Below are 13,301 nucleotides of genomic sequence, written 5' to 3'. Positions count from 1 at the left end.
ACGCTAATCTTCAGCTGTCCAGTTTGGGTGAGTCTGTGCCCATGATAGCCAATAACAGTCATCTGAGGCTGACTGTAGTGGAACCTGATGTGGTCTTCTGCTGTTGTACCCTATATGCAAGGTTTGATGATTTGTGCATGCTGAGATGCTTTTCAGCTCACCACTCAGCAGTTTCTGAAATACTCAAACCAGCCCATCTGGTACCAACCTCCATGCCACTGTTAAAGTCACAGAGATCACACTTTTTCTTCATTCTGATGTTTGATGTGAACATTACCTCAAGCCCTTGTCTCCCAAGTAGACCATAGCCATGGACAATGTCCATTGTTAAAAGTGATATACAAATAAAATTGAATTGAATTGAAGAGAGAGAGTGAGAAAGACCAGGGACACCTGGACCAGGAACTGCCACAAAGTGATCCTCCGCCAGCTGCACGGCTTTGTCTAGGGATGGGGCCAGTGGCACTGGACCCATTCTGCTGTTCCTTTCGAGAATTGAAATTGCTCCTGTACCACCAGCTTCTATTCCGCATCCTGCTTCTCTGCCATCAACCCACCAGTGACAGGAGTCCATCAGGGGCGGTCGAGCTCGGGGAGCTGCAGCAACCAGAAGTGTCGGCAGTGCTCCTCAGGTGTCAGGCCAGTGAGTTGCAGGACTGCCCACTTGACGCTAGATTACTGCAGGTGTGTCCATGGAGGCAGCTGCTGGGAGACAAGCTGGGCTTCCCCCGATGGCAAGGGGAGGAGTCACAGAGCCCATTCTTCCTTCGGCCATACACACGCAACTGCTGCATGCTTGAAGAGCTCCAGGACATGGTGTGAAACAGTGGCAGGGGACCCAGCTGGAGATGTGGTGGGCTGCATGGATTCTAGAGTGCCTGCTGGCTCAACCTGCTCCTGCACGAGGGGTCTGAAGTGCAGCTGCTGCTCGTTGTGCAGGTCGAGGAGCACTTAGTGTTGGGTTTAGTGGAGAATGGTGAGGGACTTGAGGGTTTCAACAAATGATGTGGCTTCCATGATGGCATCTGAGTCTTCCCCGATCCCAGGTTTCGGCCCCACTGTAGAACCTGGTGTGTGAGGATGTGGAGGAAGAATTGGAAAGCAGGCAGAATTTTAGCCAAGCTCCGTGCTTACATTTATTCAGTCCACTCTTTTCAGCACGCTTTCAAAAACTCAACAAAAAACAGGACAAATCAACAGAAAAAGGGTCTGTCACGGACTCGTGGCTTTCGCTCCTCGGTGTGTGTATGTGTGTATGTGTGTGTGCATCTCTCGCAAGCTCTGCCAGCTACATCACACTCTCTTTCACCGGTTACGGGAGTCTCTAAAAGCACAAAGAGACAAATAAGTAAACAGGTGTGTCATGTCAGTAATTTTTACAGAATTTTATCATCATCTTCAGAGAGTATGCTTACGTTCTAAAAATAGTGCTGATTTTCTGTGCTAAATAAGTATTATTATTCTTTGTTCGTTAGCTTTATGGGGACAGAAGGCTGTACGGTTTCAGGGGGATCGGCATCAGGCTCTTTGGGACACATCACCCCTGTGGACCTTCAGAGACCTATAAAAAAGGAAGAACCTGGAGATGAAGTCTACCTCCTTAAGGTAAATGGACATGTTATCATCTAGTATCATGCTCAGTAGTACATTTTGGTCAACTAGACTTTTTTACTTTGAATATCAATATTTAAATTTCCAGTTGAAGTGATGTCAGGCTCTGTGGTCCAACACAAACATTTAAAAAAGGAAGAACCTGAAGATTCTGTCAGACACCAGGTCTAATTAGGCTATATTTATGACTGAACCACTCACATAACACTTGTCTTCCACTTTGTTCTTCAGAGATTTACTTGATGAAAGTATTTGAATATAATTGATGGAATTTCAGGTGGAGGAACATCCAACACTATGGAAAACATAGGGAGGATTTCAAAGAAACCATTTTAAAAAGGACGAGCCTGAAGATGAAGACCACCTCCATACAAAGACAGAATGGGGTTAAGTAACACTTAACCATTCATTTCAAATGTTGGAAACCTATTTTATTATTTTTTTTTTAAATCTAGGATGTTGTGAGGTGAAAGTCTGCTTGATCCCTTGGCCCTCATGTCTGGCACACAAATGGGTGGATCAGCTGTTTTATTCCAAATTTCAGACAATTTTGGAATTACCACATACAGTTCTTGGCTACAGTCACCATATCCTTCTGATGTTCCTGTAGTGGTTTTCTAGGATGTAAATTTTGAATCACCTTCAGTCATGATAGTGGCTGTTGCAAGCGCATCCATCAACTAACACCATCAGTATATTGTTGCCTTTCAATCAATTATTGATAGTATAGGCTACTACGCCTTCACCCTTCTGGATGAAGACGGATCTATTCACGTTTGTAAGAATGCTGTAGAGGGATGTATTAGCTACGCAGCCCTTCATAACTCTAATCACAATAATCTTCTGTAAGCGTCATGCTAATCTTATTTCAGTTTTCACACTCTTCACCTTGCTGAGAACACAACACTTCCATTTCAGGTATTCTAGCTTATATTCAGAACGTATGCTATTTTTACTAATTGGCTTAGTATGACAACACACTTCTGTTTTGTGAGTTATCTTTTCATGTTGCACTGCTTTTGAGAGTGGTTGTCAGTTTGTTAATCACGCTGTGGCAAACCTCTAAACTAGCTGTTGTTTAGCTTGTAAACAGATTCATAACATAAGCTTGTGGTTTGGTCTTACCTCAGCTTCAAAGAAGACCAGCGTCAGTCCTGTCCCTGTGGCTTTATTCTACACGTGAAGGATCACCCTGGTGCCTACCTGTTTTGCCTATGCATTGCCTGACACACATGAATATTGCCACCAGCTCAGACAGTCATTAGAAAAACACTTTTTAATTTTGCCAAGCTTCCCCAGTCAGAGTCAGATGGCAATGATGGCAGTGTTACCTATGCCACACCTGTTGAGCAGCACTAAAACTAATCACTCAATTAGCCTTTACCCTGATTGTTCATTTTGTGCTTCTAGCTGTCTGTGTACTTGACTGTTGATGGAGTTTGTGGTTAGAAACTAAATACAAATGAGTGGTGTCGTGGGCTTTGCACATTACGGGTGTTCAACATAAGCGTGCAAGTATGAAGAAAATCAGCATTTCTGAAACTTTTGTAAATCTGGCTGTTTTAGTTCGATTTGGCTTACTCAAACATTTATACACAACGTTTAAAAAAAAATGATTGATTACTGAAGCCCAATATACGTAGCTGTAATGTCTGACTGCTTTTACTATTATAGTCAGACTGTTTCATGCTCAGAGATATAAAGAAAAACCCAAGAGCTATATCACATGTTTATCATCATGTTTATGTTCTTGAAGGCACAATCAGAAAAAGACTGAGCAAGTATGGTTTTCATGAAAGGGTGGCCACCAAGGGTCTCCACCTTGGATTCATAATTCCAAAGCATATTGTTCCAGTACTTTTGTGGTTTGTTCAGATTTGTTCAATTTTGCAAACCTAAGTCATGCTGCCATATTATTTTTGGAGTGAAGGGGCTTTTTCCTAGCCACCCTTTCATGAACGCTTTACTTGTTCAGCCTTTTTCTGATTGTGCTGTCCTTCTTCAACAAGGAAAGAATTCTGCAATCATCCACTTCAGATGTCTTCCGTGGTCTTCCTGGCCTTCTGGTGTTGTTGAGCTCACCACTGCGTTCCTTCTTTTTAAGAACGTACAAAATTGTTGACTTGGCCACTCCCTAAAGTTTCTGCTATCTCTCTGGTAGGTTTGTTTTCTTTTTTAGCGTAATGATGGCCTTCTTCACTTGCACTGACACCTCTTTGGACTGCATTGAGAGTTCGCATGAACAGCTACCAAATGCAAACTCAACACTTGGAATCAACTCCAGATCTTTTATTCCCTTAATTTGTCAAGAAATAATGAGGAAACAGGTCACACCTGGCCATGAAACTGCTCATCAATTCGTCAATTGTCCCATTACTTTTGAACCTGTGAAAATGGAGAGACTCTGTAAAAATGGCTGTAATTCCTAAACGTTTAATGCAATATTTTTGTTAAACCCCTTGAATTAAAGCTGAAAGTCTACGCTTCAATCACATTTTGATTGCTTCATTTCAAAGCCATTGTGGTGGTGTACAGAGGCAAAAATATGAAAATTGTGTCACTGTCCAAATACTTATAGACCTGACCGTTTGTTGTGATGTGATTAACAGAATGCTCCAGCAGGCGGCGCTGTAACATTAACTCCGCCTTAAACTCACAACCGATGAAGAGGAGCTGCAGGTTTTTTTCTCACTTCAGCGTGAAAATATTCCTGTCTGGGTTTTATTAAACAGATTTGATCCGTTGTCTGTATTTGAGGATGTTTACTACGTTCTCCTTTGATGCCTGAGGTAAGTTAAACTAGCTGAGCTGTTCTGCTAACAGTTAGTGGCTGAATCCCAAATGGCTCCCTATTTCCCTCCAAGTGCACTACATTAGAGAAGGGTACAGTGGAGTATTCACCCTATGTAGTGCACTACATAGTGAAAGAGGAGACATTTGGGATTCAACCTTAGTAAAAACTGGTGTAGCAGGCTAAATCGTAAACACAGTCCCCTTTTTAAGCTGCATTTTAGCTGATTGTTAGCAAGTTCATTTGTTTTAGACTTTACAACACTCTGAGTTTTAGTTTATTGATATTATGTGAATATTTTATCTTCTTAAGGGATGTGATGACTGTATTTTTTAAATGAATTTATGTTTTCCCTGTTACCTTTTAAATGAAATCATCATTTGTATGAAGTGTATTAGTATACAGTTGATTCTGGAGTTATGACTCTGATTAATTATTACTGATAATTTGAGCTCCTTTTCTAGAATTACAACCTTTAAGACCAAACCTTATGATGGAATCAGCAGAGGTCCAACCATGCTCTTTTAGAAACCCTCCACACACCCCTGCTCCTGCTGGCTCCCAGGTAACAGTTAGCCATGTGTGTGTCTGATCTGTCTGATTTTTAAAGCTTTGAACATCTGATTATTGAAAACCTGAGTGTAATTTCAGCACTGTTGTAACTTCTACAATAATACGGAGTGTCCCCAAACTCTCCATGCATAGGGGAAATTAACACTGTTTAGCAAACTGTAATTATTTATTATTTACAAAACATTCTCTACATGATTGGCATTTATCTGACTTTCTTTCCTAATTAATTATTATTACTCATTGGTTGTTAGCTTTGTAGAGATGTGCAGACAGAAACTTGTACATCAGGCTCTGGGGGAAACATCAACCCTGTGGACCAACAGAAACATGTAAAGAAGGATGAACCTGAGGATGAAGGCTATGTCTGTAAGTCAAAAAGACACGATACAGCCCACTGTCACTCACTTTCAGTATCCGCTCAGATCACTGACTTGGACCCAGTTTGTATTTTGTACGTTTATAAATTCAGTTGATGAAATTTCAGGTGAAGCAACGCCAGGCCCTGTGGGACACATCACACCTGTGGATGAACAGAAATATATAAAAAAGGAAGAACCTGAAGATGAAGAATATCTCTGTAATACAACAGGGTGTATTAGGCTCCAGATTGCACCTCATAAATCTTATTACGCTATATGTGTTCCCCACATTCCCCCACTGTTCTTCAGAGGTGAAATTATTTAAATGTAATTGGTGGACTTTCAGGTGGAGAAGCATCAGGCTCTGTGGAAAATGTAGCCCAGCAGAGAGGATTTCAGAGCAAGGATGTAAAAGAGGAAGAGTCTAAAGATGAAGACTACCTCTGTACAACGACAGTCTTGGGTTAAGTATCACTGACGCTGTAACACTCATTCTGTGCTATCTATTCTCTGTCTGATGTCATATCTGCTCGAACCTCTGGGCCATATGTTCGGCACACAGATTGCCGGAGTATCTGATTTATTCCACTCTCCCGTTTCACCCAGTTTTGGAAATACCACACACTGTCCTTAGCTGTAATTACCTTGTCCTTCTGTTGATCCTGTAGTGGACTGCTAGGGTGTAATATTCACTGTAAGTGTCAGGTTTTGGGGGCAGGACTTCCAGGCAAGAGGCCAGATAAAATAATAATAACAATAATCAGTAAATAATAAAAATCTGTGGCAACGCTTACTTGTTCCAAAGTTATAAAAACATTGGTAGGTAATTGCGTCATTACAGCATTAATGTGAAAATTGATTCTGTGCATGATTCTGTGACTTGTGACCCCCTGTTCATGGTAACAATGGTAATGTATAGCATGGGGCATTTCACTGTAAACGTCTGGTCCATGGCAGTAGTTAAGGCTGACTCCACAATTAGACATTAGCCTGAATTGCTGAACATGAACCCAGTCCCTATAGCCATTCCCAGCATAATGACGCTCATCTAGGATGTCTAGGATTGTCAGCACATCTTTTTCATCTTATTCCTCTGTTTGAGATGATTTATGAGAGATGGTATTTATACTGCTTCCCTGAGTAGGTGGTGGAGTGCCATGTGGGACTGTGGTAGATAAGTGGTTAAGGCATTGGACTATTGGAAGGATCACCGCCAAGCTGCCCCTGCTGGGCCTTTAAACAAGGCCACTAACCATCAACTGCTCAGTAGTATAAATGAGATAAATGTAAAATGTAATGTCCTTCCACTTCCACAAATCGCTCTGGATAAGGGTGTCTGCCAAAAGCCAGGGAAAAAAAGGGCTGTTCTATGAGCTATGCATCTTCATTAGGATTCCTCTCTCTGTATGATTGGAAGAATTCCTTCTATTGGTGTTTTGCAGTGGGGTATTGTTTTGTGTTGGAAAGGACTTAACCTGTAAATATCACTGGTTATCTTTGTGTATCCACGGTTATCTTTGTGTACTTTGAGTTTCTCCAGTTGGGATTTTTCCGGTTGTCTCAGCTTCCAAATGATTTACCTTGGTTGAAGACCAAACAGACTTCAAGTTGTAGCCAAATGTCAAGGCCTGTTAGTCGGTCCATAATATCGCTAACTGATGCTGGAGCTGTGATGGATGTTGGACCAAATAACAGGGTCACTGGCTCACTTTCCTGTTCTACTCTTGCTCCAACAGTCTTTTTGGATTTTGCGGTCATTGAGATTCTGCTTCTTTTTGCTATACAGTTGGGAATGCATGCAACTCCTGCTCAGGAAGTCACTTAAGTTTTGTCCATTTTCAGTAGTGCCTAAATATAGACCCTGTTCACACCTGGTATTAACGTCCATCTTGAGTGATCCGATCACAACTATAAACACCTGTGTGTCTCGGCTGTCCAATTGTTGGGGTCCGATCACCCAGGACGCATGTTAATGACGCCTGAGATTACAGCCCAGCAAACTTCATTTACCAACTTTAAAATTTTGTAGATTTACAGTGTAGACAGTTTTGAAAGTTGTGTAGTAAAGCCATGTCCTGTTTTGCTATAAACAGTTCAAATAGACCTTCAGTGAGGAGTTCTTTGCAGTTTTTTTGGTACGTTGCTCATTTTGTGGTCTGAGCTAGCTCTTTGTACTGATAGTGTAACTCATATGGAGTATTGTAATTAAACAAAGTATATCTAATCATGTATAATCAGTGTATAATGCATGAGAAAGTATCCATATGTATTAATCAAAGAAACAAGTTAACCCACTATTATTTTGAGACTTATGTAACCAAGTATTATGTAGACAAGAATGTGCCTTTGTAACCAATATATACAAAACATATACAAACTAGATGTGCTACTATTAAAAAGATGCCTGAAGGGCTTTGAGAAAGGAAAGTGCTATGTATTAAAACATAGAAGGGCTGACGTCACGCCACAATTATAATCTACTGCTGGAGAATGCGGGGAAAGAAACCGAAACTGAGATATGATGATGGTGGTGGACAGCCAGCAGATACTAACTGTAAAAGGGGAAACTCCGTCTGGAAAGATGATCATTGTGAAACTGTAAAAAACTGTTTCGATGATGTGATGAGTCTGAAACTGAGTCTGGCAGTTGTGCCGTGGAACAGCTCGGCTTTGTTGTGTTGGTAATTACGTCTGTCTTTTGGCATCAGAACCCTGAGACTTGGAGAGCTTTTTTTCAGAAAAGATTCTACTACACTAGCAAACCAAAGTGAGTGAACGAAGTGATGGCGCAAACCAAGGCAGCCAACACCAGCTAAATTTCATAACAATATATTGACTGTATGACTTTAGCAAACACTCTAAGTATTTTTTCTGAGGTCTTGACTGAGGTGCTTGGATTTTCCCATGGTATCAAGAGCCAAAAGACTCTAGGACTCTTGAATTAAAAGCGAAATAAATATGTACCTCTCATGCCAACAAAGTAAAAGCCCTAAATAACTTACCAGAAGAAATATATCGTAACTGAAATGTGTGGAGTTGTGAAAAATTTGATTTTGAATGTCTTTTAACCTAGGTACTTGTAAACTTTTTGCTTCAACTGTATAGAATTTTCTGAATTATTTTGATTAAGTTGGGATTTACCATCATCATGCATCAATGGCTTAGAGGTATGAAGAAACGAGTTTCATGCTAGATGCATGAAGGCATAATTTACTGCAGGATTTATTTATTTTTTTTTTTAGATAAAAAGTCACTGAATGATTTAGTTAGCCACTCTCTGTGCGTATTCAGTGGAAATTATATTTTCACTGCTGCTAATCCATAAGTCACGCTGTTTTTCTAACAATTTAATTATTTAATTCTATTTCACAATACATTTCTAAAATTTTTTTCTTCCCCAGAAATGGATGATGCTCAGTTACAAGTCTTCACCTGCACCTTGTGTTCACTTTCCTATACATCTCAAATTTATCTCCACAAACACATCAGAAGATGCCACTGTGAGGAATATGACAGACTGATACAATCAGGAGAAATTAAATATGAGAATATGACATCCACAAGAAGCTCCAGTATTCAGAAAACAATCTTTGGTGATGGCAACAGTAAGACATCTAATGAAGTGCAGAAGGCAGTCCATCCCTGTTCTCAGTGTGGGAAAGGTTTTACTGATCGGAGTAATCTCAGACGACACCAGCGCATTCACACAGGGGAGAAGCCGTATCACTGCACACAGTGTGAGAAGAGTTTTATTCACCGGCAAGGGCTCAAATCACACCAGCTCATTCACACAGGAGAGAAGCCTTTTCAGTGCTTACAGTGTGGGAAGTATTTTTCAAGACAGGGTGATCTCCAAATACACCAACGCATTCATACAGGAGAGAAGCCGTACCATTGCTCACAGTGTGGGAAGAGTTTTAAACGACAAAATAACCTCAAAACTCACCAGGTAATTCACAATGGAGTAAAACCATATTATTGCTCAGAGTGTGGGATGAGCTTTCATCAACAGAGTCATCTCCGGACACACCAGCGCATTCACACGGGAGAAAAGCCGTATCAGTGCTCACAATGTGGGAAGAGTTTTAATCGACAGAGTCATCTCCGGACACACCAGCGCGTCCACGCGAAACAGAAAGCACATCACTGTTCAGAGTGTGGGAAGAGTTTTATTCGAAAAAATGAGCTCCAAACACACCTGCGCCTTCACACGGGAGAGAAGCCGTTTTGCTCACAATGAATGTTATTATTGTAAATCTGTATCATGCCATCGAAATATTCATTTTGACCTGAAATAGAATTTTAAACTAAAATTTAATTTTGTGGTTAGCAAAAGAGCAATTCAAAATTTGAAATAAAAAATTAAGGGTGTAAGAGTATTAAGGGTGTGTTTTTTTTCTTTTTCTTGAAGCAAAACTGGCCATGCTGTCTGATTTGGAGGGATGGCATGCTCTCTCTCCACCATCAGTCACGGTGACACTGGCCAATTGTGGACACCTGTGTATGCAGAAGAGGACAGATAGCTCTTTCCTGTGATGTGGAATGAGCAGTAATTAGAATAAAATGCAGGAAGTGTGTTAGCTACCTATCATGGAGGCTGAAGGCTGTCATGATAAAGGAGAGCTGTCTGGTGGGTGGCAATTGGCAGATGACCAAACTGAGAAAATCAAATCCAATTAACTTGCAGGCAAAATCAGTTGAACACAGAAAGCTCCTCTCTCCCTCACACAAACACACATGTACAACAATGGCTGGGTCTGTGGATAAGTGTTTATGCAGCTTACTGGCGTGTTACATTTCTAAACAAATTTTCATGACATCAACTTTCAAGGTTTTTCCAGTGATGAGCGGAGGACATCTTTTTCCTTGATAAAGGGATTTTTACTGTATGCAGACAAATTAGTTTCTAAACTGAAGGTACCACTAGTGAGAATGCTTCTGTTCTCATTCTTTTTCAATTTAACGCAAAGGTTTGCATTACAAATAATATTTTTAGTGAAAACATTAGTGAAAATACAACTTCAGTGAAAAGTAGAATATTAGAAATATTTACTTGAATTTCAGAGTTTCTTAGTTTTTGCTTTAATGACATTGTGCACTCGAGCTGGCATGGACTCCACACGTTTCTGTAAAACCTGATGATCCATTTTAGATCAAATTTATTGGTGTGTCATCTGAACATGTGCTTCAATCTAAGGGATAAGACTCACAGAAAATCAGATTTTTTTTTGCACAGAGAGTTAAAAGTCATGGTCAATATCACAAATTTGCTTAAATTTAAACAGTAACACAGAAATTGTGCAACATCTTGAATATTGAGTCAAGATATTGCGCATTTCCTTTTTGTTTTAAAATTTTCAAAATTCTAAAACTTTCTGGTTTAGTCCCAGAAAATTCAGTCCAAGGTCAGACCATTTAATGCGCATGTGAGATGTAAAGAAAAACCCAAGAGCTACATCATGTGACCTATAGGCCTCTGTAGGCACTTTAAATGTTCATGTTCATGAAGGCACAATCAGAAAAAGACTGAACAAGTATGGCATTCCTGGAATAGTGGTTAGGAAAAAGCCCCTTCTCTCCAAAAAGAATATGGCAGCATGAAAAAAATTGCATCTGAACAAACCACAAAAGTACTGGAACAATATCATTTGGTCTGATGAGACCAAGGTATAGATGTTTGGTCGTCATGCACAGCGCCATATTTGGCAAAAACCAAACAGTGTATTGCCACAAACACCAAATGTCAAGCATGGTGGTGGAGGAGTGATGGTTTGGGCTTGTGTTGCAGCCACAAGAAACTTTGAGACAACTGGCAATCATTGAGACAATGATGAACTCCACTTTGTACCAGAATATTCTTGAGGGAAGTGTGAGGCCATCTGTCTAGCAGCTTAAGCTGGCCCGAAATTGGGTCATGCAACAGGACAGCGATCCCAAACACACCAGCAAATCATCATCTGAATGGCTAAAGAAACAAAAATCAAGGTGTTGGAATGGCCAACATAGAATTGAAGGAGGGTATACTTACTTTTCCTCATGATTGTATATAGCGGGGTCTGAGAGCACTAGTTAAAATGCTCCTATTTTGCATTCTTTTCTAATTTAATACAATAATTTTCATTAAAAATAATTTTATTGACAACAACTTGACTGAAAAGTAGAATCTTTGAAATATTCACATGAATTTCAGAGTTTCTTAGTATTTGGTTCGTCGCCTTTTTGCTTTCACACGTTTGTGTAAAACCCGATGATCCATTTTAGATCAAATCCATCAGAGTGTCGTCTGATCACATGCTTCAGCAGAAGAGATTAGACATGAGGAAAATCTGACCTTTTGTGCAAAGCAGTTAACATGCTCAATATCACACATTTGCTTACATTTACATAGGGACCTAGAAATAGCACAGAATCTTGAATATTAAATATTCAAGATATTGAACATTTACTTTCTTTGTTTTAAATATTTCAAAATTCTAAAACCTTCTGTTTATTTCCAATTTTAAATGAAAAATAAAATCCCAGATTTTGAATGAGGTCTCAGACTTTTGGACCCCTGTGTGTGTATGTGTGTTTGTGTGTGTGTGTGTTTACAGCCATAGGAAAATAAGTACACCCTTCCTACATCCACAATCATTAAGTGAGTAATTAGCAGCCAGATGTTACTAACGAAATGCATAAGATTAGCTAATCATCAGGAAGTGTGACTACCTCTATAAAAGCAGAACTTTTGGCAGTTTGGTGTTCTGGAGCACTCAGGTGTGTGTCTACATCATGCCAAGAAGTAAGAAGTATTCATCAGCCATGGCCTCGGCGATGTAATTGTTGCTGCTCATCAGAGTGGGTTATAAGGCCATCTCCAAACAATTTGAAATTCATCATTATATGGTGAGAAGGATTGTTTACAAATGGAGAGCCTTTAAGATACTTGCCAATCTTCCCAGGAGTGGGCTTCCCAGCAAATTCAGTTCAAAGTCTGACTGTTTAATGGTCAGAGATATTAAGAAAAACCCAAGAGCTACATCATGTGACCTACAGGCCTCTGTAAGCCCGTTAAATGTTTATGATGGCACAATCAGAAAAAGACTGAACAAGCATGGCTTTCCTGGAAGGTTGGCTAGGAAAAAGCCCCTTCTCTTTACACCAGAATATTTTTGACACAAATATGAGGCCATCTCTCCAGCAACTTAAGCTGTACAGAAATTAGGTCATGCAACAGGACAATGATCCCAAGCCCACCAGCAAATCGACATCTGAATGGCTCTATGGCTCTAATTTCCACTGGGGATCAATAAAGTGTTATAAAGAAAAAAAAAGGTCCGGGTGTTGGAATGGAAGGAACCCCACTGAGATGCCGTGACGGGATCTTAAGAGAGCTGTACGTAAATGAAAGCCATCAAACATCAGTGAGATGAAGCAATGTTATAAAGAAAAATTTCTCCAAACCTATGTGAGAGACTGATAAACTCCTTCAGAAAACATTCAGTTACTCACTAGATGGTTCTACATGTTACTGAGTTATAGTACACACACACAGTATGTGTATTTCCAAAGCCACTAGAATGAAAAATAATACTAGCCCAACAAATAAACTATAAAAGCCAGTATATGTTGTGATGTGATTGACATAATGGACCTGCCTGATCTATCCTGATGCCCTACGTCTGGTTGGAGTTCTCATTAATCGGAAATCACTGCTGCTGAGGATGGCTTCACACAGACAGCCTGAAGATCATTGAGATTACTGAGGATGGTACCACTTAAAAACCATGAAAAATCCATCAGTGGACAGTTGATAAGTTCAACAAAATAGACTTTATGTGTAAACTATAATGAATTTCCTAGTTAAACAATTGCACTATTTGTCCATGTAGTACACAGTTATAGAAGGGAATGATTTATAATCGCACTATCCGTGTCACACAGATGAGGATGGGTTCCTTTTGAGTCTGGTTCCTCTCATGATTTCT

At 40.0% G+C, this 13,301-nt stretch overlaps 1 protein-coding gene across 1 annotated transcript in view; it reads left to right on the top strand.

The window, feature by feature from the left end:
• The first annotated feature begins 4,178 nt into the window (after nucleotides 1-4,178).
• Nucleotides 4,179-13,301, top strand: part of LOC113524752 (zinc finger protein 850-like) — a 42,245-nt gene continuing 33,122 nt past the window's right edge. The window contains exons 1-5 of the mRNA XM_053242046.1: nucleotides 4,179-4,400; nucleotides 4,867-4,967; nucleotides 5,227-5,341; nucleotides 5,460-5,552; nucleotides 5,681-5,797. Coding sequence (XP_053098021.1) covers nucleotides 4,893-4,967; nucleotides 5,227-5,341; nucleotides 5,460-5,552; nucleotides 5,681-5,797 — 400 coding nt within the window. The 5' untranslated portion in view covers nucleotides 4,179-4,400; nucleotides 4,867-4,892. The remainder of the gene's footprint in view (nucleotides 4,401-4,866; nucleotides 4,968-5,226; nucleotides 5,342-5,459; nucleotides 5,553-5,680; nucleotides 5,798-13,301) is intronic.

The sequence above is a fragment of the Pangasianodon hypophthalmus genome, chromosome 19 (assembly GCF_027358585.1).
Source record: "Pangasianodon hypophthalmus isolate fPanHyp1 chromosome 19, fPanHyp1.pri, whole genome shotgun sequence".
Classification (NCBI taxonomy): Eukaryota; Metazoa; Chordata; class Actinopteri; order Siluriformes; family Pangasiidae; genus Pangasianodon; species Pangasianodon hypophthalmus.
Note: the sequence above shows the minus strand (reverse complement) of the source record. Positions and strands in the feature narration are given on the sequence as shown.